At 35.1% G+C, this 26,350-nt stretch overlaps 1 protein-coding gene across 1 annotated transcript in view; it reads right to left on the bottom strand.

Annotated features, from left to right (window-relative positions):
* The window catches only part of LOC143236631 (uncharacterized), a 202,202-nt gene that overhangs the window by 138,801 nt on the left and 37,051 nt on the right, over nucleotides 1-26,350 (bottom strand). Inside the window, exons 2-3 of the mRNA XM_076474973.1 lie at nucleotides 3,082-3,138; nucleotides 2,750-2,884 (exon numbers count right to left, since the gene is read on the bottom strand). Of these exons, the coding sequence (XP_076331088.1) occupies nucleotides 2,750-2,884; nucleotides 3,082-3,138 (192 nt within the window). The remainder of the gene's footprint in view (nucleotides 1-2,749; nucleotides 2,885-3,081; nucleotides 3,139-26,350) is intronic.

Raw genomic sequence — 26,350 nt, 5'->3', positions numbered from 1 at the left:
TTGCTTTGTGCTTAACTTCAAACAAATAAAATGGGTCTTTTTCTTTACGGGTTGCCGATCCCTAAGGTAGAATGTGGAACTGATTTATCAGGCGAACACAAACTTTATACAAAGTATTAGAAACACAGACATCGTGAAATTCTTTCAAATTTCATCAACAGCATTAAAATCTCAAAAAGTTAAAACACAATAAACAAATACAGATAATAAGTGGAGCTTTAGATACAACCGAAAGTTTAGAAAAAATATAGACTTAAATGGTAATACTATAACGAAATCGACAATAAATGTGTGTCTGATATACATTTAATTGATTATTTATTTATCGACTGATTATTAAGCACAAAGCTACACAATGGGCTATCTGTGCTCTGCCCATCATGAATATCGAAACCCAGTTTTTAGCGGTGTGAGTCCGCAAACATATCGCTGGGTCACCGGGGTTCTATACATTTAATCGCATGTTTTATTGAATTTCGAGCAAAGCTATTCAAGAGTTAGTTACAATATCCATTCTTAATTTAGAAGTGATAAACTAGACTAGCACACTAATACAACTGAAAGGACGTGCATAATCGATTGTCAACCCACAGACTGTAAGTTGAGCGCCTTAACCACCGAGCCATGTTAAATACAATAATGTTATGACAAAACATATAAGTGCTAAAATACACGTATATGCTATTTTATCTTTAATTGGAAGAAATTAAAAAATATATATCGTCAGAAAAACAGCTATTAAACCAACATACTGGAGCTAGTCTTGAACTTAAAAACAAAACTTCGTGGATCAGCTATCATTTCACCGATATGATTGAAAGTCTCAACCTAAAAATCACCGTCAGATTTGCACACAACCAGAATGTTTAGCGTAACCAAGTACTTTCAGTAAGAAAATGTGGTGACATAAATCCCGATGAGATCATTTTTAATTCTAGTGATCTTAATCTAAGCGAACAACGTAAAAATATTTTGTCAAAAGTTAAGTTTTGTCTACCTACCCGTAAACACCCGTACTTTTAAATCCTAAACTCTTTCTCAATTTTGATAGAAATAACACAGAATGCTCACTCAAACTGATTTCTCAAAGCATCATTGTCTTCCTTCTATAAAACATTTCAAGTACACAAATTGAGATTCATACCCTTAAAGAACTTGCCAGTAACAAAAATGTTGTTATTCGGTATTTGGTTCAAAACGTTCAGAAACATTATGCATTGCAGATGTAATTTTTAAATGTATCCTAAACTGATTATGTTTCTAAAATGGAAAAGTTTTAAAATGGCAAATTCGCTAAATATCTTGCATCTACATTAAGCTGATTCACTGATATTGAATTTACTGTTCAAATACTACTCTTTTTCCCTCTGTTCAAGAGATATCGAAGTTTCATAATGCAAATAAATTCGATGAGGTCAGTTTTAACACTTAACTAACTGCTAAACAGTTACCTACAACCAAATAAGTCCTTAAATTGGAACTTTATTCGAAAATATAGACCAGATAGACAGGGTGTCTACGAAAACTTAAAATCAAAACACACTACCCATCCATGGATCGTGTATATGTGCATTTGTAAAGTTATATCCGTACGGTTATATATCTTCGTAAAACTAAATGTTACCATGCACATGGGAATTTCAGTTAGAAACGGATATAAGTTAACCAATCTACTTGAGTCTCGCATTCAGTTAGATAGTGAGAATAACAATTCCTCCATCTTCCTTGAAACTTTAAAATTTCGACTCCAGAACAACAGATGACAAAGTATATTAAATAAAGTCTTACCTTTTCTTTGATCACTCTACACTAAATGAGAATATCCACTCGCCTCAGTTGCCATTAATCTAATCACTTCAAGTTTCTCTTTTTTTTGATATTTCATAAAAACTTGTAATCTACAATGCAGCGGTTTATACGTGCATTTTTTCCTTTCTGTATCGTATGTTTTCTTATCAACATGTTTGTTGTATAGAAAAGCAATATTAGGCTACCTGCTGTATTCACTGGGAAATTGGGAACGTTATACTTTTGATTTCTTCAACGAATTCATCTTACATGGATTAAAAAGCATGTTGGAGAAATCCAAAAGTTGAGCATAGCCATGCCTAGTTTAGAAATATAGCCATACCTAGTTTAGAAATATAGCCATACCTAGATTAGAAATATAGCCATACCTAGTTTAGAGATATAACCATACCTAGTTTAGAAATATAGCCATACCTAGTTTATAAATGCTTAAATCATTAATTTACTTGGATACTCTTATCCAAGTGGCACCTGGCCTGGCATCGCCAAGTATTTAGGGCGCACAACTTGCAATCTGAGGGTCGCAAGTTCGAATCTCCCTTCCACCAAACATGCTCATCCTTTCAGCTGTAGGGCGTTCTAAAGAGACGGTCAATCCCACTATCGTTGGAAAAGGAGTAGCCAAAGAGTTCACTGCTAAATTAGCGACGACTAGTACATATAGCCCTCGTGCAACTTTGGGCAAAATTCAAAAAAACAAACAAATAACAGGATAAACTCTCATGGTTATAATGCTCTCACAGCTAAAAGTGTAGAGCGTATTAAGTGGTATATTATAGCTAGAACATTATCCCTTCAACTTCGCAGCTCAAATAGCTAACCATTACTTCATGTTCAGCTAGGAATGGTGGCAGCCATGAGCTTATGAGTTTACATGCCGAGAATAAATTAACTGAAATAATATTATTATCAGACTAAAATTATTATGAAAAATAATTACCCGAATCCCTTTTGGACCTATATCTCCCGGAAATCCAGGACTTCCTCGAGCTCCTTTCACACCTGGTGGTCCCAATGGACCCATAGGACCGTGCTCACCTGGAAAGCCTGGCATTCCAGGGACACCTGGTGCGCCCTACAATGAAGGATAAAAAAAAAAATTTTCTGTCATTCTACTGGCGTTACCAATAATATATAAACTTTGTATAGTACTAAGATACTTTAGGTGCATAATCAGTAAACCATCTAAACATATCTTAAGTATAAATGCTTTAATGAGTTCAGTATGATATGAGTTTTTGAAATATTTTGATATAAATAATACAGTCTTACCACAAGTCCTTTCTCACCAGGGCATATACAGGATTTAATGGTGCATCCTTCACATGCCTGTAAAAGAATTATAAAAAATGAGACTCTGTCTATTTTCTCCTCAACATATAACATAAGGTTTAAAATGTTTATATCTTAGTATGTAAGTTTATTCATATACATATATATACCGTTTATACTTGTATTTTATGTTATAAAGTTAAATTACTAAGTAAAAAAAAACGTGCATATGACATTAGAACAAAATACAATAAAACTGAAATTTCAGAAGTGCATAATTGCATAAGTAAATTGCGGAGGGGTTATGATAATATTCCGTTTCTCAGGACAGTTTCCTCGTGGGTGAACAGTGAGTTTACGAGCTCAGAACTCCAAAATCCAGTATTTTTCTACACATATAATCTATTGTGTATGTAACAATACGCTGTAAAACATTATTAAGAACATTTGCTTTGTGTGTGTGTGTGTGTGTTTTCTTATTGCAAAGCCACATTGAGCTACCTTCTAAGTCCACCGATAGGAATCGAACCAGCTGATTTTAGCGTTGTAAATCTGGAGACATAGCACTGTACCAGCAGGGAACAAATTTACGAATAGCAACAAATAAGCTTGAGATATCTAGTAAACCGTAGCTAACAAAACAAGTGGGACAACAGCTATTACAACATGATGTTTTCACGCCAAATGGTATTAAGTATGCCCGTGTACTATTTTGACTTGGTTAATGATAGTATTCGTAAGTAATATGATTTATTGACCTGTTTCTGTATGCGATATTTTTTTTGTACTTAAAGTTTGGTGTTGAATGTCGTGCAACACTTCAATTTTTCCATTATTCTTCCTTCTAGGTTATTTTGGTTATTCTTAAGACGTTGCATATAATTGAGCAATAACTAAATACTATGTAATAATTAATATGACCTTACCAAGTAGCTGAGCTTTAAATGAATTCTTGTTTAACCCTCAAACAGCGGGAATGTTGTAGGTAGCAGGAAAAACTGATGATGACTGTCATTTAGGGTTAATTTTTCTTTCAGCACCAAAAATCATTATATTTTATATTTATTAAGATCAGTGACGTCTGTCCGAGCGTTCGTTTGTCTCCCGTTTAAAAGCTGTGCACGCAAGTAAACTTCAACATTCACTTTTTAAATTACTGGAGAACAGACATGAATAATGCTTATGCTAAATTTTATTTCGCAAGCTGGATATTCTACAGTAAGTTATCAAGAAGTAACCACGCTATCAATCACTTTTCATATTGTGACATAAGTTAAAGAATAAAAGTGTATGTTATCGTTAAGCGGCTCTTAGCACGACTGAAATGCTCAAAATTACTTTTCTTGGATTGATAGATTAACTTGAATTTTTTCCGTCACAGGGAACGGGTACTTCTGCTTGTAAGCTTTGCCACACGAAAACACACACATACATAAACTTTCAAAGAGAAATCATAATAGCGTTATCTAAAACTTCTTTAACATTATTTTAAAAGAAAGTCAATAGAATCTATGAATAGTAGAAACTGAAAGAGAATTAGTTTGAAGAAAACTGTTTTTAAGTTATTAAGAAAAAGATAATTAGATATATAGCTCGGTACAGCGGTAAGTCTACGGAATTTACAACGCTAAAATAAGGGGTTTGATTCCCCTCGGTTGACTCAGCAGAGAGCCCGATGTGACTTTGCTATAAGAAAACATACACACACACACACACACACACACATATATACATAACTCGGTCTGGACTACATGATTGTGAGTTTAACGATAAAAAATAGATGGTGGTGATTTCTAAAGTGAAATTATCACAGGCTGTATTGTAATGGAGTATAGAAAATATTATTCGTTTCTTCAATTGTGTTCTAAGGTAACTGAAAAATTTGTGCGGACAAAAGAGACAATTACTTAAAACTCTGGATACAACTGTAGTAACCAAGAGTGTAATGTAAGTGAAATTATCATTGATTTTATTGTAATAACGGAAAAGAGAAGAATAATTCATTTTGTAAATTGTGTTCTAAAGTAACTGAATTAAACTGTGTGTAGATTGGCGAAAAGATATGATTATTTAAATCTCTGGATACAACTGTTGTGATTAACTATAACTAACATTCGTATATACGTTTGAGTTGTTTTAATATATTATTTTAAAACAAGTGAACTGTGTGCTCTTTGTTTATTGTTGAATTTATTGCCAACAAGACACAGAAATATACTATAAAAAATCCAGCCCTTCCAAACATGCAGTAAAGATAGCCGAGAACCAGTCTAAATTGTATTTAAATTAAAAAAAAAGAATGGTTTCAGTGGTATTAGAGCACATACTTCTGAGAGAGAATGACAAGAAGAAATGCATATGTTCTGATTATTCACGGGTCACCTTTTTCTGTACTAATAAAAGAGTGAAAGCGAGGAGAATATTATCTTTGACACTTGGCTTATATTCTCCAACCTGTGACACGATTCCTACTAATTAATTCTACAACTGCTTTTCAATGAAAACGTCATAGGTAATAAATAATGATATGACTGCTATTCAGTTGTTCAGCCTGAGTTAAATTTCTAAACTTGTTCTTTTAAGTATTAAAATCAAGGTCTGAAACTGCATCTTCCAAATCGAGTCCCCCATGCACCAAAATAAGATAATGTTTAGGGATAACAACAGATATATATGCTAGTGTTTCCTAACCTAGATGGTAATGCCCTCTTGTGAGTGTTTTTAAATTTCAGTAAACTTTAACAGAACGGCAGGCGGGCGGACATAAGAATTTTGAAGGTTTCAAAGTTATAGTTTCCAAAATTAAATTCTCAAAAATAGGATGTTTTCTTTCAATGCTTTGAGCAAAAATCATTTTGAGTGTGTGTGTTTGTAGTAGCAACGCCTCATCCACTCATTGAGCATATGTATTTTGGCGCCACTTTCGGATTTGTAATAAAAATGTATTAGAATGGGGCATGAAGGGGGCTCAGTGTTTGCTGAAGGGAGAGTTGTGGCGAAAAACGTTTGTGAACCACTGACCAAAGCTGTCCCGTCCTCTAAAATAGACCCAGCATGGCCAGGTGGTTTAGGCACTCGACTAACGTTTTTCACGTAAAATTGTGAAGCTAGTGGTGAGCTGTAGAAATGATCGAGTTTTAGTTGTCGACAGCGTGAGCTTGGTAACAACTAAATATTTATACATTAAACTAAGGGCCCGGCATGGCCAAGCGTGTTAAGGCATTCGACTCGTAATCCGAGGGTCGCGGTTTCGAATCCCGGTCGCACCAAACATGCTCGCCCTCCCAGCCGTGGGGGCGTTATAATGTGACAGTTAATCCCACTATTCGTTAGTAAAAGAGTAGCCCAAGAGTTGGCGGTGGGTGGTGGTGACGAGCTGCCTTCCCTCTAGTCTTACACTGCTAAATTAGGGACGGCTAGCACAGATAGCCCTCGAGTAGCTTTGCGTGAAATTCAAAAACAAACAAACAAATCACCTTTCCGATCTCTGAATAAAAGAAGACTGGCAAAAACCACAATAACAGAATAACAAAGTTTATTTGGACCACGAATAAATTTTAATCAGAGCTAATCTCTTAAGACATCTCAAGATCTTCGAATCCATATTCTAATCCACTAAAACTCTGAAATTAATTCATGGAAACAGCGCTCACAACGTCATCGACTAAATTATTCCAGAAATTAAACTCTGAAAGAAAAGAATTCATACTTGGGCTTACAACGCTTGTACTTTTTTACTGCAAATTCTCATTTTAAGTAATTTTACTGAACATCAAGCTGAGACCTAGGCTTCCAAAGTGTACTCTTTTTTTATTTCTTTACATTAAGTTCCCAATTTTTTAGCCTTTTATAAGGCAAAGATTAATATGTCATACATATATGTCAGATTAATGTTCAACAAATAGGCCTGGCATGGCCTAGCGCGTTAAGGCGTGCGCTTCGTAATCTGAGGGTCGCGAGTTCGCGCCCGAGTCGCGCCAAACATGCTCGCTCTCCCAGCCGTGGGGGCGTTATAATGTGACGGTCAATCCCACTTTTCGTTGGTAAAAGAGTAGCCCAAGAGTTGGCGGTAGGTGATGATGACTAGCTGCCTTCCCTCTAGTCTTACACTGCTAAATGAGGGACGGCTAGCACAGATAGCCCTCGAGTAGCTTTGTGCGAAATTCCAAAAAAAACATGTTCAACAAATATAAGATCAAAGTAGGATTTAGATATCCACATGCACTGAAAATACTCTTTGACAAACGTAACTCCTAAGTATATCAAGTTAAACTTCCTCGATGCTTAAGCAGTATAACTCTAAGCTTGGGTTTTGATACTCGTTGTTGACAGGGTGTAGATAATTCATTGTATAGCTGTGTGCTTAACAACAAACATTATACCCATTATTCATTGGTAAAAGAGTAACGGTGAGTGGTGATTACTAGCTGCCTTCCCTCTAATCTTTTGCTGTTAAATTAAGGACATCTAATGTAGATAGCTCTTGTTCAAATGAAATCAATTTGCTTATCCTAGTGTACTGAACGCGATGAATCAGTTGTTTCTGAATTCAGATTTAAAACTGTAAATTTCTGCTGATAAAGATATTTTGATAATAAAATGTATGTTGATTTAAAAATTAGTGTGAACATTTTATTCTAGTATTTCTTTGTAAGAATCTCTAAGACATATATGTGACATTGGTTTTATGAATCTATATCACTTCTCAGTACTTCGACATTTTCAGATTAGCTGACTTTATCAATGGGTATCAGATAGGCCCACCTTATAACGAGAAATTCATTCATGATAGCTACCGAATAAATCTGAAAGTTAACTGAACTACGTTTTCAGCTAAGAAAATAAATATACTGGATAGTTATGTAAAGTGATGATCCATCTTATTCACGTTAAAACCAAAAACTAACTAACTAAATAAATAAAAACTGTGTGCGTACTTGCATAGGACTCAAGATGGCCGCCTTCTACAGAATCAGTGCAAAAATACTTGTTATTTGCCAGGAAATATCGAATCCACCTATAACGACCAGCAGTATCCACATGTTTGGTTGTTCTCATACAACACGTTTAAAAGTAGTTAAGGCCAGAAACTCTGTATCTCATGCATTCAGGCAGCAAAAAACATTGCTGTCGACCTTCTTGCGCCACGTGCGACGTTACAGCAATAAATGCACTGGCAGAATAGATACTGTCTTGAAGAGAACAACGGACGAACAGAGATGGTTAGAAGGAGTGTATATGTGTGTGTGTTTTTATATCAAAGCCACAGTGGGCTATCTGCTGAGTCAACCGAGGGAAGTCGAACCTCTGATTTTAGCGTTCTAAGTCCGTAGACTTACCGCTGTACCAACGGTGGACAGCTAAAAGGAAACTAACACAACAATTTTCTGGGCCACGTAATTATATGAAACTACGTAAAGTCAGAAAAAATGAGAATGCTAATACATTAGATTGTTTTTTAATTCCAAGTTGCGAGGAGTACAACACAGTATGGAGAGATTACTTCCTATAATAGAACTCTTGCTAAAGTAATGATTTTTAAACAGGGAAAAAGAATTGTTATTTCTTGTTGCGTTATTCATTTACCTACTTTATGTCGCTTACAAAACATGTTGAAAAACAACTGGGAATCAAGCGGCTCTCCTGTTTTTATGCATGTGCGTAGATTTTAATTAACATTTTAAAACTAATGTTTCAGTTACTATGGCTCTGCAAGTGGCACAGCGGCATGTCTATGAACTTACAACGCTAAAAACTAAGTTTCGATACCTGTGACAGGCAAATCACAGATAACCCAGTATGATTAATTTAAAAAAAAGAAAACAGTTACTCTGAAATAAACTGTCTGTGATAGCTGCGTCTCCTAGACGTTAACCGACCTGATAGAAAGCAACAAAATGCGGTAGACTTTTATGTAAGAATAAAGAAAAGTGAGGAGTTTGCTGCTAAGTCTGTAATACTTTTTATGACTGAAAGTCTCTCGAAATGACGGACAAATCACTTGCATATCGTCACAAACTTAACTACATAATAACACTGAAAGTTTTGTGAAGGATTTTAAGACTATAATAGGACAGATAGGCCTACTAATGAATCGTTTAACGCCCTAACCCCTTTCTTAAGAGAGAGATTTGACGGAGACAACATTTTAGAAACTAAATATCAACTCTCCCAAAGTTGGGCTGCACTTTTCCATTAATGAACGAGAAAATCAAATAGTCCCTAATTTTGTTCTTGAATCTGTTCAGTGCCCAGCATTGAGATAGGTTCCAAGTTTGTTTCTTTTTGCAATGTTTGTGTGACGTTAGTTGATTTGTTTGTTTTTTAATTTCACACAAAGCTATATGACGGCTATCTGCGCTAGCCATCCCTAATTTAGCATTGTAAGACTAGAGAGAAGGCAGCTAGTCATCATCACCCACCGCCAACTCTTGCGCTACTCTTTCACCAACGAGTAGTGGGATTGACCGTCACATTATAACGTTCCTACGGCTGAAAGAGCGAGCATGTTTGGTGCGACGGAGATTCGAACCCGCGACCCTCAGATTACGAGTCGAATGCCTTAACACACCTGGCCATGCCATGTGGCGTTAGTCAGGAATCTTTAAAAGATTGAGGTAATATGAAAAGAATCGATTTTCACGTGGCTTTCGAGGAACAAATTGTAATCGTAGTATAAAAAAAAGTGTTTACTTACATAATCAAATATAACAGGAAGCCTGTCCACTGTCTATAAATAAAATATTGAGAGAGACAGATCTGTGTTCGAGTCTATAATTTAGTTCATTTTTATTTATGGTAAAGAAAACATAACTATAAAAAGAACACTCATGAAGCAATCAGTTTTAAAGCCTTTTTCAATCACTAGACACAAAATGAGTTTTGCATGATGTGCCACTGCGGTAGCCTGATAATTTGACTCTAGCAAATGTGTACCCAATTTATACACAATATCGAAAACAAAAACAGTTTCATCTGTCTAAGGTATTATGAGTTCGAAGTTATTCCTCGACCTTATGATGTGTAATTAATCATTATACTAGTTTAGTATTTAAGTGTGCAATAAAGATGCTAGAATCTATTTATTTTACTTGTGAAGCGGAAAATATACATGTTTATTTAAGTTTTTATCAATGAAAAAACTAAAAGGCCAGAGTCAAAATGAAGAAAACACAAAAAATCGAAGTTAAAGAATATAAGAAAAGCGAAAAGCTATACTGAAAATGAAGCATGAAGAATGAAACACGTATGAGCTGGGTTGGGATTGATCTGGTAGTTAGTGTGTATGAGCTGGGTTGGGATTGATCTGGTAGTTAGTGTGTATGAGCTGGGTTGGGGTTGGTCTGGAAGTTAGTTACTGTGAATCTGAGGATTCATGTCCCATCACAGAAGAAAACGTTTCGTACCGTAATTTAGAGGTGTGTGTGTGCAATGTAAGAGTGATGGTAAAATCTCAATATTCGATTAGAGTAGTCCAGTAGTTGGTGTTGGATGCTGATGATTAGTAATAAAAGAATAATAGTCATCTCTCCTAACCTCTATCTAAAGAATATCAGCGTCCTCAGTATTAACATGTTACTGTTTTATTAGTTGAATTATTCAGATTACTGAAAACCTTATTGCATTATAATATTATACGTAACGGTAAGTTTGACTTTTGTATTGGTGGTCCATATAATGTTAAAAGCGTTAAATACTTTACATGTTATTTTTGTGTAAGGTTAATCTTTGAAGATTATTATATTTTCTCTCCATAGAATGACCTATATAACTTGGTGGGAACGATTCCGATGAACCTATCACTGGACAGTTCATTACCCTGTAAACGGGCTGTGCTTACATAAGTGATAAAAACACTTGTGTTTATGTGACTTGCTAGATAAACGACAATTCTCACAGAAGTCTAAAGTCTTATCTAGACCATTGTCATTGAGAATTCGGGTGTATATCACGTAAAAAGCGGATAGCAACAGAATTTGCGCATGCACATATACTTTTTTTTCTTTATCAAGAATTTCTTTCAAGTGGTATTCACAAAACGTTCTTTATTCCTTCACTATTGCAGTTGAAAAGGAAGGCAATACTCCTATCGTCATACCTGTTTACATGAGTATATTGAAAATAATAATAAAAAACCTTTCTTCTATGACGTTAAGATTTTGTAAACTTTAATTTAACACATTTATTCAATATATTATATTACGAGAATAATAATTCGGGCTAAAATAAATTAGTTGTTTTTACGAAACAATTACCGTGTTTCTCCGAAAATAAGACAGGGCTTATATTAATTTTCACTCCAAAATATGACACTAGGGCTTATTTTCGGGGGATGTCTTATTTTGATATATTAAAAAAAATGAAGTTACAAAGTAAAACTATTACACTAACCATTTAAAATAAACTATTATTAAACTATTAAACTAACTGATTAATACTTAAACAAACTAATTAACTAACTATTAAACTAATTAATAAATTAATTTTTTTTATTTCTTTCCTCTTCCTGCCACTTTTAACTAGGGCTTATTTTAAGGGTAGGGCTTATATTAAAACTATCCCCAAAAATCACACTAGGTCTTATTTTATGGGTAGGTCTTATTATCGGAGAAACACGGTATGAGATATTTTGGACACTAGTACCATGCTCCCCAGTAACACTGCGAGATGTCTGTGGACTTACAACGCTACGGTTTGAGTTTCGATACCAGTGGTGGCTAGACCACAGACAGACCATCGTGTAGTTTTGTGCTTAATTACAAACAAAAAAGTAGCATTTTATTTCATAAGCAGTTCAACCCGTTTCCTTATTTGAATGTGGTACCGCATGGGTATTGAAAGTTTTTAAAATACTATTTATATATATGATAGCCAAATGTTTGACCGTCATGATGTATGTAATGAGCAGTTAATTAAAGAAATATGTATAGATATTGAAACGATTCTTTTCAAGTGTAAGTTGCAGGAAAATTACCAAATAAATTTCGTATATATATCAAATAATCGATCCGTCGGACTTCATAAGAACTGAATGGTAATAATGACAGAAAATTTATCATGGACAAAAATGTTTCTTTTCGTGAGTAAATTTCACACATAAAAATAGGACTTCCGCAGTCGACTGATTGAAACAAATATTTTTATGGACGAAAAAAAAAGCATAAGGAGACGAACGTGTTTGAATATATATACCTGTTGTCACTTGGTTTATATATATATATATATATTCATGTCAGCATTGAATTTGTTATTATATCATTTCGAACAAATTAATTTGAATATCTTCCCTTTGACACTTCTTATGGAAACGACAATTGTCAAAAAACGCTTACTTCGGTAGAGATCTTTTGTTATGCACAGTAAAATGATAAGGAACAGTGGTATTCAACGAAAGAAAATTCCTACTGCTACTTGATGAATTTGAGCGCTCGATTGTGTTTGAAGAACCCACTGCATCCAAACCTAAACATTTTTGTTAATAATACATTGTGTTTAGGCTCCTTTGCTTAGAAACAAAAGCGATGCAATTTTTTTTATTGAAATAACACATGGGAGCAAATTGGTCCACTAGACAATCATATTGAATGCGCACTATGATTCAAGGCTACACAATTTTTACTTATTCATCACTGTTTCTAGGTAAATAATTGTTGAACTGTTTCTACGGGAATCTTCTAGTTTCATATAAAATGAACTTTACGTATCGTCGACTCGCGCTCGAGATGTCACAACTGTATGCCATTTCTGTTGAGATTAGAATATATTTCAAGTATTTTTATGGTAGGAGATTATGAAAATTGAACATTTTTCACTAATTATAATGCAATTAATATATACTTCCGATCACAACAAGCTACAAACTTAGATCTTAGTTTGGTAAATAAAGTACCCTCACTTTTAACGATATTTTCGTCGGTACAAAAGAGTACGTTTACATATTTCAACAATGTCTGTATATATATTCAGATACTAGAATGCTTCCCAGCTATACTTGTTGTCCAATATCTTTCTGTGTATTTCTAATTATCAGTTTGTTGCTTTCCAAATATAATATTGGAATCACCCTCTACGGGTCCGGCATGACCAGGTGGTTAAGGTACTCGACTCTTAATCTGAGGGTCGCAGGTTCGAATCTCCGTCAAAACATACATGCTTGACTTTCAGCCGTGGGAGCGTTATAATGTAACGATTAATACCACTATTCGTTGGTAAAAGAGTAGCCCAAGAGTTGGCGGTGGGTGGTGATGATTAGCTGCATTCCCTTTAGTCTTACAATATTAAATTAGGAACAGCTAGCACAGATAGCCCTCGAGTAACTTTGCGCGAAATTCAAAACAAACCAAACCAAATCACATCCTCCTCAACGTTTGTTAGTTTAGTTTTTATAGTAATTAATTATTAAGGAAAAGCTATTAGAAAAAAAATTTAAAGTACAACGTTTAAGACGTACCCATATTATTTTACAGTCCTTAATGCTTCAGTAGTAAGCCCAAAGGTTTATTACACTAAAATATTAGGTTTCTATACACATGTGCTTAACGACAAACAAACATCATGGCATGAAACTGTGGTTGTTTAGGATAATTACGTGCTTGCGTTGATATAAGATAGTTTTTGGATAAGATGAAGTTTCCAAGTGATTTTTTTGAACAATAATGTGCACAAAAATCAAACTAACTTATTTATTAACATGTTTATAGGTTCAAACAATAATTGCCCTCATGAGATATCCTCGACTAACATGCTTAAAATGGATAAATCTCGGATATTAAGGCATTAAACAACAGAGTACACAGTGCTTGAAATCTGAGTTCTTTTAGGTAAGTAGAGTTTCTCATCGACCAAAGTTAAGGCTGCGGTGCGTGAACCAAGTCTTTGATATAGCTCAGGCACGTAAATTGTTGTGAAGATCGAACTTGCGTATACAATAATTAATCAAGTCAGACAATGTTTACATCAGCAGTGAGTTAATTTTGAATTTATTTATTGAAATAAGTAATAATAGTAAGATAATGACCTTCAATATAGTTTAATCTACAGACTGGTATTACCACAATGTGCTCCATTCTTATCACACCTTCAGAAATAAAAGTAAATTAAAAAAAAACATCATATTATTATTAAGGAAGAATTGTCAAGAAACACTCAGGAACACAATGATATATCTTTGATCTACACATATTACAACCTTTCCGCGGAATTTGTTCAATTTATAGTAAATCCTTTGGAAATTTTCTTTGTACTTGAGATCCTAAAGTCATGTCTCAACTTTCATATTGTTCCCTGTTATTTTTCCGAGATGATATGAATCTAATGACACATACCTAACAGAAAGAAGGAAAATAGTGTATTAAGCCACAGATCCAAATTATAGCACTGAAAGAGAAAAATATACTAAGCCATTGACCCAAATAATAATAAAGTAAAAAAGTGGGTATTAGATTATTTACGCAAATAATAACAAAAAAGGGAAAGATGTTTAATTAATGTTCCAAGTAATAGGTTGCTATTTAGAATTATAATGGGAAAAAGAAAGAGGATATTAAACCATTGATCCAAATAATAATGGGAAGGGTCAGAGAATATTAGGCCTTTGACTCAAATAATAACAAGAAAGGGCATTAAACTAGTGATGCGTTAGATAGAATGTTGAGATATAGTATACACTGTTGGCCAAAATCTTAAGGCCAATGAACATAAAGAAAAAAATATGCATTTTGCGTTGTTAGATTCAACCACTTATTTGAGTGGAGCTTCAAAAGATGAAAATAAGAAAATGGGAAATAAAAATAAAAAACTTTTTCAGCATTTAATAGGGAAAATGTGAACATTATGAAATTAGCCTAAATACTAGCTGGTCAAAAGTTTAAGACCATACTGAAACGAAGCGTTAATCGGTAAAAACGTAACGAAATTTAGTCATTTGTGTTCAAGCATTAGCGTTGACAACATCTTCCACTGATATCTCCTGTGTTACATTGGGTAAAAACATGGAAAAGGCTAAAATGTTGACAGAGTTTGAACGTGGCAGAATTGTAGAGCTGCAAAAGCAAGGTCTCTCTCAACGTGCTATCGCTGGTGAGATTGAGCGCAGTAAAACTGCTGTTGCAAATTTCTTAAAAGACCCTGAGGGACACGGAACGAGAATTTCAAGTGGTCGGCCCAAGAAAATTTTGCCGGCGTTGAGCAAGAGAATTCGGCGGGTTGTTCGGCAAGACACCAGCCGATCGTCGAACCAGATTAAGACCCTTACGGACGTAGAATGCAGCTCAAAAACAATAAGACGGCATCTACGAGAGAAAGGCTTTAAAAACCGTAAACGTCTTCAAAGGCCACGCCTCCTTCCACACCACTAAACAGCTCGGTTAAACTTTTATGAGAAGCACCAAACATAGGACGTAGAAAAGTGGACAAAGGTTTTGTTCTCCGATGAGAAAAAAATTTAGCCTGGATGGTCCAGATGACTTCAAACGTTATTGGCACGATAAGGATATCCCACCAGAGACATTTTCTACACGACACAGTGGAGGAGGTTCCATGATGATTTGAGGTGCTTTCTCCTTCCATGGAACAATGGAGCTTCAGGTTATACAGGGACGTGAAACAGCAGCTGGCTACATTGGCATGTTGGAGAGATCATCCTTATTAACTGAACGCCCTCGCTTCTGTGGAAATGACTGGATCTTTTAGCAGGACAACGCTGCAATCCACAATGCCCGCAGGACAAAGGTCTTTTTCATGGCGAATAACGTGATTCTTTTGGACCATCCAGCGTGTTCGCCCGAACTGAACCCCATTGAAAATGTTTGGTGGTGGATGGCAAGAAAAGTCTATAGAAATGGACGTCAATTCCAAACAGTGCATGATCTTCGTGCAGCCATTTTCACCACTTGGAATAACATTCCACAAGCCTTCTGCAAACGCTTATATCGACCATGCCAAAGCAAATGTTTGCAGTTATTCACAATGACGGCCGTGCAACTCACTACTGAGACCTCTTGTTGGGCATTTCCTACCCTGTTTAGGACTTCTTTATGGTATGGTCTTAAACTTTTGACCAGCTAGTATTTAGGCTAATTTCATGGTGTTCACATTTTCTTTATAAAATGCTAAAAACGTTTTTTAGTTTTATTTTCCCTTTTCTTATTTTGATCTTTCGAAGCTCTACTCAAACAAGTGGTTGAGTCTAACAACGCAAAAAAGTGTATTTTTTCTTTTATGTTCATTGGCCTTAAGATTTTGGCCAGCAGTGTAGGAAACTACTCAGAGAAGGCAGAAGAAGAAGAAAATACTGATTCAAAATGTAGCAAAGAAAGAAAATATTTTATTAGTAATACAAGAAGTAACAAGATGAGATTGTATTAATTTAGTGAATCAGGAAATGATAGGAAAAAAATGGTTACACAAATTTTAATCCATGTTAGTTATAGTAATATAGAAAGGATCGACATATACATAACGTAGTTAGTTATAGTAATATAGACAGGATCGACATATACATAACGTAGTTAGTTATAGTAATATAGAAAGGATCGACATATACATAACCTAGTTAGTTATATAGTAATATAGGAAGTTCTAATGCTACAAAAAGTATTGATACGAAAAAATCAAAACTACAAAGACATACCCAAAATTTATATTTCTTTTCCATTCTTTGGTAAATCACCGTAATTATGTTGGTATGAGTCAAAGTAGGGAAAACATGTTTCAGATTTTAAACACCTTAGTTCTGTAATTTTTCACTTTCTTGTTTGAATACTTTTTGTTGCATTAAGACTTTGTACACTACTGTGTAAAAGTGTCAGCACAAGGGAATATTTTGTCATTCTTTACATTTTATGTGACGAATTCCTTCATGCTAGTATATAATGTAAACCAAAGCGAAGCACATAGGTGGCCTGGTAATACTGTGAAGTACATTACACAGCACGTGTTTAAACAATTGTCACTATTTAGCTTTTCCCTTCCTCTTTTTCTATTGGTTTAGAAGTAAACAAAATTTACCCGAGTTCAAGTTATTAAAGTGAAGTGTAGTGTTTTCCCTCCAATTTAAAATTGGGTGGGTAATAACACACACACACCGTCTATTCTGTCTTTAGTCAGAATGTGGACACATGGAAAAACAGGAATAAAGAAATGGTATTAAATAATTTGACTTCTCACATTTCCTCTTTCATATTAAATCAGTTTCATAATGCTATTCAGAGATCACTATAATGTAAATTTATACAGATAAACTTACCAAGAGTTTTTTATATCACTATAATAACATATTTGTTATTTCTTTAACGTTATTCATTATGATCTGCCTGTTAAAAATCGAAGTATTTTAAAATGACACAAAGCTTAAGAAACAAACTAGGTGTGTTGTGAAATATCATTTCGGTTTTTATGAACTGTTAATTATTTTCCTGGTTTTCATGAGGTTATGTAGATTTAAGATTAGAAACGTATCTACTTTGTGAATTACATCTTTAATATTTTAAAGGCTTTATGCAACAACAAGGTGGCCCGGCATGGCCAGGGGGGTTAAGGGGTTGGACTCGTAATCCGAGGGTCGCGGGTTAGAATCCTCGTCGCATCAAACATACTCGCCCTTTCAGCCGTCGGGACGATATAATGTGACAGTGAATCTCACTATTCGTTGGTAAAAGAATAGCCCAAGAGTTATCGGTGGGTGGTGATGACTAGCTGCCTTCCCTCTAGTCTTACACTGCTAAATTAGGGACGGCTAGTGCAGATAGCCCTCGAGTAGTTTTGCGCGAAATTCAAAAAACAAACAAGCAGCAACAACAACAAAAAGAGTGCTCTCTGGTTGAATTATGATCACGCAAAAATAAATCAATTTATCTCCTTTGGATATTTAGCCAAACAAAAAATTTCAACAATGGTTTGATAAGTATTATTTATTCAGTTATCTCAAGATGAAAAGAAAGAACAGACGACGCCATAGAATGTCGTCGTAAAAATCTCACAATAGCGCCCAGTTGATGAATTGTTTGAACAAACTCTAGTAGAGCTCCTCTGAAGGCTTACCACACTAAAACCATGTTTGGGCATTTGTGGTGAGCACAGCACGTGTAATCCATTGTGTAGCCTTACGCTCAATAACAACAAAAGTTTGATAATTCTATACCGTAAGCATTGAGAAGCAGGAATAAAACATTCCTGTATGTTTTGGTATGAATCTCATTTCTTTTCAGTGAAATAATTTTTGAAAAGAAAGGCAACCTTATACGCGTGCGAGCAGTTAGGCTAACGTATTTTCAGTTATAAATATATATATATATATAATAACATATTTGTTATTTCTTTAACGTTATTCATTATGATCTGCCTGTTAAAAATCGAAGTATTTTAAAATGACACAAAGCTTAAGAAACAAACTAGGTGTGTTGTGAAATATCATTTCGGTTTTTATGAACTGTTAATTATTTTCCTGGTTTTCATGAGGTTATGTAGATTTAAGATTAGAAACGTATCTACTTTGTGAATTACATCTTTAATATTTTAAAGGCATTATGCAACAACAAGGTGGCCCAGCATGGCCAGGGGGGTTAAGGGGTTGGACTCGTAATCCGAGGTATATATATATTTATTTATTGAAAACAGAAAATACGTTAGCTTAGCTGCTCGCTAAGTGATTTTAGACACCTATTCAAGTGTCTTACAGCATACACAAGATTATATTTTCAAGTTTTTCTTTTCTTGGTAGATGAATAAACCATTTGATGTAAATGTAAACTTGATGCTTTTTAATCAACAGAAATACTTATAGTTTAAAGTAACTGTTTTGTAGTTTCCAAACTAAAATACATCTCAAATTCACAAATAATTCCAATACTTTCGTCACTACAAAGTGTATTGATCAGCAGCATCTTTCTAACAATTTCAAGTTCTAGCTCATAATACCCTCAGTGGTGAAATGTTTTATAAAGGAGTATACCTATTTTAGGTGGAAAAAGGAATTGTCATGTGATTGAAAATAATGTAGGACAAGGCGAGATGATTATCAATACTATGTCTACAACTCACAGACTTTATCAGAACAGTGACACAGATATCTTTAAAAAGCTGTGGGATAAGTTTGTTTACAAATACTTCTCTTAAGGTTTTGTCGCCCCAAAACTAGATTATCGTGTAATAAAAGTCAAACTGTGTTCATTGCTTTTACCACGTAATTTGAAAACTAACAGTAAGGCGTGTTTGATAAGAAAACCTACGATCGTTTGTTCCACAGGATGTTTCACAGACATTAAAGAATCCAGTAGCAACAAAGAAAAGATTAAAATTCTACTCACAAACAACTAACTGTATTGTGATTGACATTAAAATCATAGCAAGCATGGTTCGAGATTTTAAAAATTAATTCGTTCTTAAATTATTGTGGGACACTTGATAATAATCGCGAGTAAAAGCAGAAGCGTCATTATGAGGAACCACTTCATCCAATTACGAAAGCAAGGAATTAATTGATAAACTCTTTTAACAATAACGTTGCTGTGATGTTTATACATCTCAGACTAGACATAATAAATGAGATACATTAATATTTAACTACTTGTGTTTAATAATGATAAAATGTGTTGAATCATGCGTTAATCTAAAGAAAAATCGGTTTATTTAGCCAAAAACTTTGGCTCTTTTCAAGCACAAAAACTAAAACATGGTTCTATCGTATCGAAACCTAATTTTCATCTTAATGAGCCTCTAGACTCCCAGTTCAGCCACTGAAACGAAACCACTATATAAAGCTTGGTTTCTGTTGTAGTTTTAAAATGAATCATTAATTTAGATTGAACTTATGTTGGTATAGTGTCGTATGTATTATGGAACACAAACATGTGACTACTGAGATTAGTGTTGAAATGGTATAGTGCCAAGAAAGATCCAAATTATCGTATGCAAATATAAATGGTTGCTTATTTTGGGTTAAATTAACGTTTTTCAAAGCAAATAATCATTAGTATTCGTCGTTTTAAATAATAATAAAGAAGTCAACAGGTACAACTTGATAAAAACTAGTTATAAAAAAGTGAACTTGTACATACAGAGTGACGTTAGTTACGATACAACAACTTGAGTATTTAATGTTCTAAGAATTCTGGGTGAGCGAAGATCACACAAAAACAAAAGGTATTTCTTTTTTGTTTTTTTTGTAAATGTCAAACATATTGTTGTTATGATTTATAACATTAACCCAGTTCTTCTGGATTAGGCCTGGCATGGCCGGATGAATAAGGCATTCGACTCATAATCTGAGGATCGCGGGTTTGCCCTTTTAGTCGTGGGAGCGTTACAATGTGATAGTCAATCCCACTATTCGTTGGTAAAATAGTAGCCCAAGAGTTGGCGGTAAGTGGTGATGATTAGCTGCCTTCCTTCTAGTCTTACACTGCAAAATTAGAGACGGCTAGCGCAGATAGCCCTCGTGTAGCTTAGCGCGAAATTCAAAACAAACTTTCTGGATTATTCAGCGAAAAAACAACGATAAAGAAGTTCGCTTATATAATGATTTTGTTGTTGTTTGTTATTGAGCACAAAGCTATACAAAGGGCTATCTGTGTTCTGCTCACCATGGATATCAAAACCCAGTTTCTAGTGATATAATTCGTAGACATGCAACTGGAAGCGTATATAATGATAGAAAAATGTTTTATTTCTTAAAGTTCTACGGTTAATGTAACCAACGCCTAATTTCACACATAACTACGTATGATAGAAATTCCACAAATTGCTAATTTCATATCTCTATTTTCACAGAGAAACACAAAATCGATGTTCGCGGTATTCAACTAACTAATACACTAACTGGCTGATAGTGACTAAATAATGTGCAGGTTACTCATTGACTGTCTAATAAACCGTTTTCTCAATATTTCATTCTGACAGATAAATTAATCAGCTCTAACCAAACTCATTTTCATAAATGATTCAAATTATTTTCTGAACTTTCAGAAACGTTCCTTACATAAAGGCCACGCTCATTACATTATGTTAAATTTATTTCCGACTAAATAACAGTACGCACTTATAGAGATTCTTGGTTAAAAATATGACAGTGAAAATAATGGCATATCGAACTCATAGAATTTTATTATTATTTGTAATAAAGTAACTCTTTACAATTAATAACATTAATTTTACGTAAATCTCAACATTAAAATAATTAAAATACCTCCCCAGTTTAAACTCATCTACAATTCCACAGATTTACTACGATCAACTGGATTTCAATATCTGTGGTAGAAAAAAACCATTGTGTAGCTTTGTGCGTAATTACGAACAGACGTACACAATACATTATGAACTGAATATGTGAAACATAGTATAAGCAAAAATATGGATTGACAAAAAGATATTTCATTGCTGATTTCTTGTCTTTAATCTATCCAGTTACTAAATATTTTAGAACGTCTAGAATTCCATGGCTTATGACATGAAAATAGATGACCTCTTGACATTTATTACCACTTGTGCGTGTGTATGAGAAGAGGGGGTTCACTAGCGGTTCCATCTTTGGGAATACATACAAGTGGTCTCGACCGGAATCTTCGACTTTTCAGCAGGATAAGCTATTTCCAACAAAGTTTTTTCTTCTTCTAAAACTGAGCAGATGGACTTCCCTCTGCTGACACAGTTCCAAAGACAAACAGGTTGTATGGTCTGTGGTTTAGACAATTTGTCTTTCTGAGTTCTGCTCTGCTCCAGTTTAGGTAAGTTGTTGTTTTTATTATCTCGTATTTATGTTGTCTTTGTCTCTGGAAGTTCAGCTTGTAGTATAGTGTTAAGCATGAACAGTTTCTGGTCAGAGTCTGTGTAAATGTGTAAAGCAAATCGAATCTAACATTTGTGTCCATTTCCAATATGTATTCTACCCATACGTGAGCAACTCCTACACCATGCTGTATACAAAAAGAAGTCACCAATGATGAGTCTGACTTCTAACTTTTATCTTGCTGGAAGTTTCTGACCACTTGCTGTTCATACCAATGTGTCATCTTGCTTCATCTTTGAAGGCTATTTCTCAACTTTCGTTACCAGATCACATTGAACAATGACGGATGTAGAACCAGTGTAAAACAAGTAACATGTTAGAAGGCTTGCTATACTTGAAACTAATTAGTCACAGATTTGTTTTTAATAATTTATTTTTAAATATTCACTATGGTTCATATGGGTATTCTGATTGTTTGTATTTTTAATAATTTATTTTTAAATATTCAGTATGGTTCGTATGGGTATTCTGATTTTTAAATCAATTATTTTTAAATATTCAGTATGGTTCATATGGGTTCTCTGATTTTCGAGATATTATTTCCATGATTTATTATCAACGCCTGATTTCTCACTCTGAGATATAATGTACGTGTTTCTAATACTTATAGCAGTTTCTTCTTGTTACTACTTAAGAAAATATTGTTTTTCATTTTTTGTCTTATAATTTTGGATATATGCCTTTTTAAGTTTCAAATCGATCAGTTTTTCTGATGTAATTTACTTTGAACATCTCTACACTTCTATCAGAGTGACTAAAACTAACTAAACTACCGTGGCAGGGGTTCAGTTTAGAGAGAGAGAAATCAGAAGAGTTCTTTCTCCAACTGGGGTGTTCAGGAACTTTGTAGTTCCTCTTCGTCCCCTTACGTGAGAAATGTTTTAAAATATCCATGGAATTTTTACTTTATTTTTAACATTTCAAAAATATTTGTGAGTGAGAGGAAGGACGGGAGAACTGGACGAAAGCAGCGAAAGTGAAGTGAGCCATACCTTGGCTCGAGGATGGAGAACCCTGGCGGCTGGCGAATTGGTTTTTAAAATTTACTGTAATTGATTAGATACCCTTGACTGGGTAAACGGCCCTTTTCAGAATGAGGCTGGGACCTACAGGTCCGATGCCAGAGATTTTGCTGTGGGGGGAAACGGGAGTACCCCGAGAAAACCCACTTTCACGGCCTGGGCGCCGAATAATCTACCCAGACCGTGCCCGGAAGTAGCTTGGAAGAGAAAAAAAAACAACAACAAAAAAAACAAAACTGATGAACTATGTTGGTGGTATACTTGGAAACTGTTAGCTGCAGTCTTGTAGATCGGGTGGTAACTTCATCATGAACTTGTTTCCACACTTGAAGCCCATTGGTGCAACTGAGAAACGTGGTCTTGGTGGTGGAACTACTGGCTGTTCTTCGGTGAGTTGTTCTTCGCTGGTCTGTGATGCTTTGTTTCTTCTCGAGATTTTGGTTTGAGTTTTCTGCGTGGAGGTAGATTGTTTTTCAGTTTGTGCTGTCGCGTCGATGGTTATCTTCGTAATGGTTTGAGTCTGGCTGGTTGTTAAATTCTGTGGAACTAGGATTGAAGTCTGGCAGGAACTGTCCTTTTTCTTTCTTGAACTGCTGGAACTTGGCGTGTTGCTAACAATGGGTGTTGTCCTCTTCTGAGTTGGGTTGTCTGAATCCGTCTTCATGTTTCTTTTAATACGGTCTTGACTCGGCGGAATTTTGGTGTTTTCATGTTGGAAGATTTCCGTTGGTTGTTTGCGATATCTGGGTGCTTGGTTTGAACCATTGTTGAGTGGTCGTCGATGTGGGCGTTCGGCTCTAAAATGAAATATATGATAATAACAGCCATCTCGTAAAATACAGTCTGCACTGTACTTCGATGTTGTCACTATCTTCATGAAGTGTGTGGGATGATTACTGTTCTTAGAATAAATTCGATGAACTGCGTATACCATGGCTTGTATTTGGGGTTCTATGGTTTGTCTAGTTTCTTCTGGTTGAATTGATGGGTCGACGCCCCTGAGGAATACAGTATAAAGATTGACTGGACTTTTAGTAGGGGAACAGCTTACTTTCAATTCAGTGTTCCATGGCTGGCACAGATAGGTTTGGTCTGCAGTAGTGGCTGGTTGGATGAGGATTCCTCTCCGGCGTAAAATACGGGTCCTGGACGGTTCGATGGTCGCCCCAGGCTTGACTCGGGCGATAAACGTGGCGTCAGAGTGACTTGATATTTCTACACTATTTAATCTAGCATTCTTATAAATTTTTTATGGTGTCTTCAGTTCTTTATCTTGCTCTAATTCATTTGAGTTTTATCACCAACCAAACAGTTTTCTCTAATGATGTTCATTTATTTTGCGTTCGACTGTTATTAATATGTCATCATCCACTGTGGCATCTACACCCTTGCGTAAATTAATTGAAACAAATGGTGACTTTACAATATTTTCAGCATGGCGGCTGCTGTAGACTCGCTGGACCCGCTGATTTCCTTTAATAGTCATTTTTTCACACAGACGGCGTCATTAGCTGTGTTTTGCAGTACGGTCGATCTATTTTTGGGATATATGACGAAATTTCGAGGAATATTGCGTCATTCAAAATTGCGTTAGAAAGTCAAGGAGACCAGTCAAAAACAACTTCTTACCAACTTAATGAAAACAAACGATATCAATGGGGTCTGAAATACAAGAACTGGACGCAAGAACAACAGAGGAAGGTGTTATTTAGTGACGAGACTCATTTCTTAGTACAGGGTCAAAGAAGTCTGCATCTTTGCAGATCTCCAGGTAAGAAACTTCGAGAATCTCACATCAATCAGTTCGTAAAACATCCCTTTAAGAAGATGTTTTGAGACTTTTTCAGCTACAATGGCTTCGGAGGCTTACATATCGTAGAAGGTATGATGGGAGGACCACAGTACATCGAAGTTTTGCAGAGAAGAGTCGTTCCAGAACAGAAAAAGAGATTTCCAGATGGATCTGGCATTTTTCAGCAAGATCTGGCTCCGTGCCACACATTGAAACTTGTGAAGAATTTTATGACTACAACGCGAATAAAGGTGCTGGACTAGCCTGGAAACTCTCCAGACTTAAATCCTATTGAAAATCTTTGGGCGATTTGTAGAGAAAGACCTCGAGGAAAAGTCTGTACTACGAAAGATAAGCTAATTGAGGCCATAATTGAGGTGTGGTACCGCGATCCAAAAATTAGTAAAGATTGCAGTCAACTTGTGGATTCGATGCAAAGCGAATTAATCATCTTTTGAAAAATAAACGCGGTCATATCATGTATTAATTTGTGAGTAATTTTCGGATTATCAGAAATAAAACGCAAAAAATTATAAAAATCGCAATTTTCCGTCTTGTTTCAATTAATTTGCACAAGAGTGTATGTGTTGGTCTTGTACCAACAAGTACATCATTTCGCGTGGAATAAGAGTTTCCTCATTTTCAACAAGTTTGGCTGGGATTTCCTTCTTCCTTTTTATTCTTGTCTTAAGCTTAGTCTTAGAAATTTCTTTCTCATGTGATATTCCAATTTTATTTGGTAAGACATTATAGTTGCTACGACTCTCAGTGGAAGATTTGCTAAGTGTTGTTAAGGTCGGTCTTTAGAAATGTACACAACTGTTGTTCAGTAGTCCAGCCATTTAGTTTTAATAATATTCCAAGCTACATTGGCCTGGAATAGGCCGTCGTGTATTGTTGTGCGAAATTCAAAACTAACCAAACAAAGCTACGCCTGATCTGCCTGCCATGGTATCCTTCCATTATGGTCTGTTAGTTTCTCTAATGTCGATATTGTTTAACTGACCTACTAAATTCTGTAACTTCATGAGTAAGTGTTACAACTGGATTTGTTCGAAAGGATTCTGCAGTCATTGGTTCTACATCAATACTGGTAACACATACGAACCAGTTGGGTCTTACTCTTCGATATGCCCCCCAGTGGCTCAGCGGTATGCCTGCGGACTTACAACGCTAAAAACCGGGTTTCGATACCCGTGGTGGGCAGAGTACAGATAGCCCATTGTGTAGCTTTGTGCTTAATTCAAAACAACAACAACAACAACTATTCGATATTGCATGGTTGGCTGTGTCTGAGATACATCAGTGTTCCTCATGTTAATTTGGAACATTCAAATTCTAGAAGTACATCATAAAAATCATTACCTAAAGTTGTATGTTCAAATGAAAAACGGGTCAATACAGTAATGTATTGAATTTATAATAACAAAAGAAAGTTTGGATACCTAAAAATTAATATACTGTTTAATTGTATTCCACCATTTGCATACTTTTCTTTATGATTTACATATGTATTAGTTTAACTTACAATTCAGTCCGAAAAAAGGATTATTTTTTCTTAACAAAATAAGTAATTCACATCCTAGTTGTTTGTCCTGTGCATCATGTTAATATCTATACAATAATCTAACTAAAAATCTATGCAGTCTTGAAAGAGTCTGTTTGGGATGACTG

This window comes from Tachypleus tridentatus, chromosome 13 (assembly GCF_004210375.1).
Source record: "Tachypleus tridentatus isolate NWPU-2018 chromosome 13, ASM421037v1, whole genome shotgun sequence".
Taxonomy (NCBI): domain Eukaryota; kingdom Metazoa; phylum Arthropoda; class Merostomata; order Xiphosura; family Limulidae; genus Tachypleus; species Tachypleus tridentatus.
Note: the sequence above shows the minus strand (reverse complement) of the source record. Positions and strands in the feature narration are given on the sequence as shown.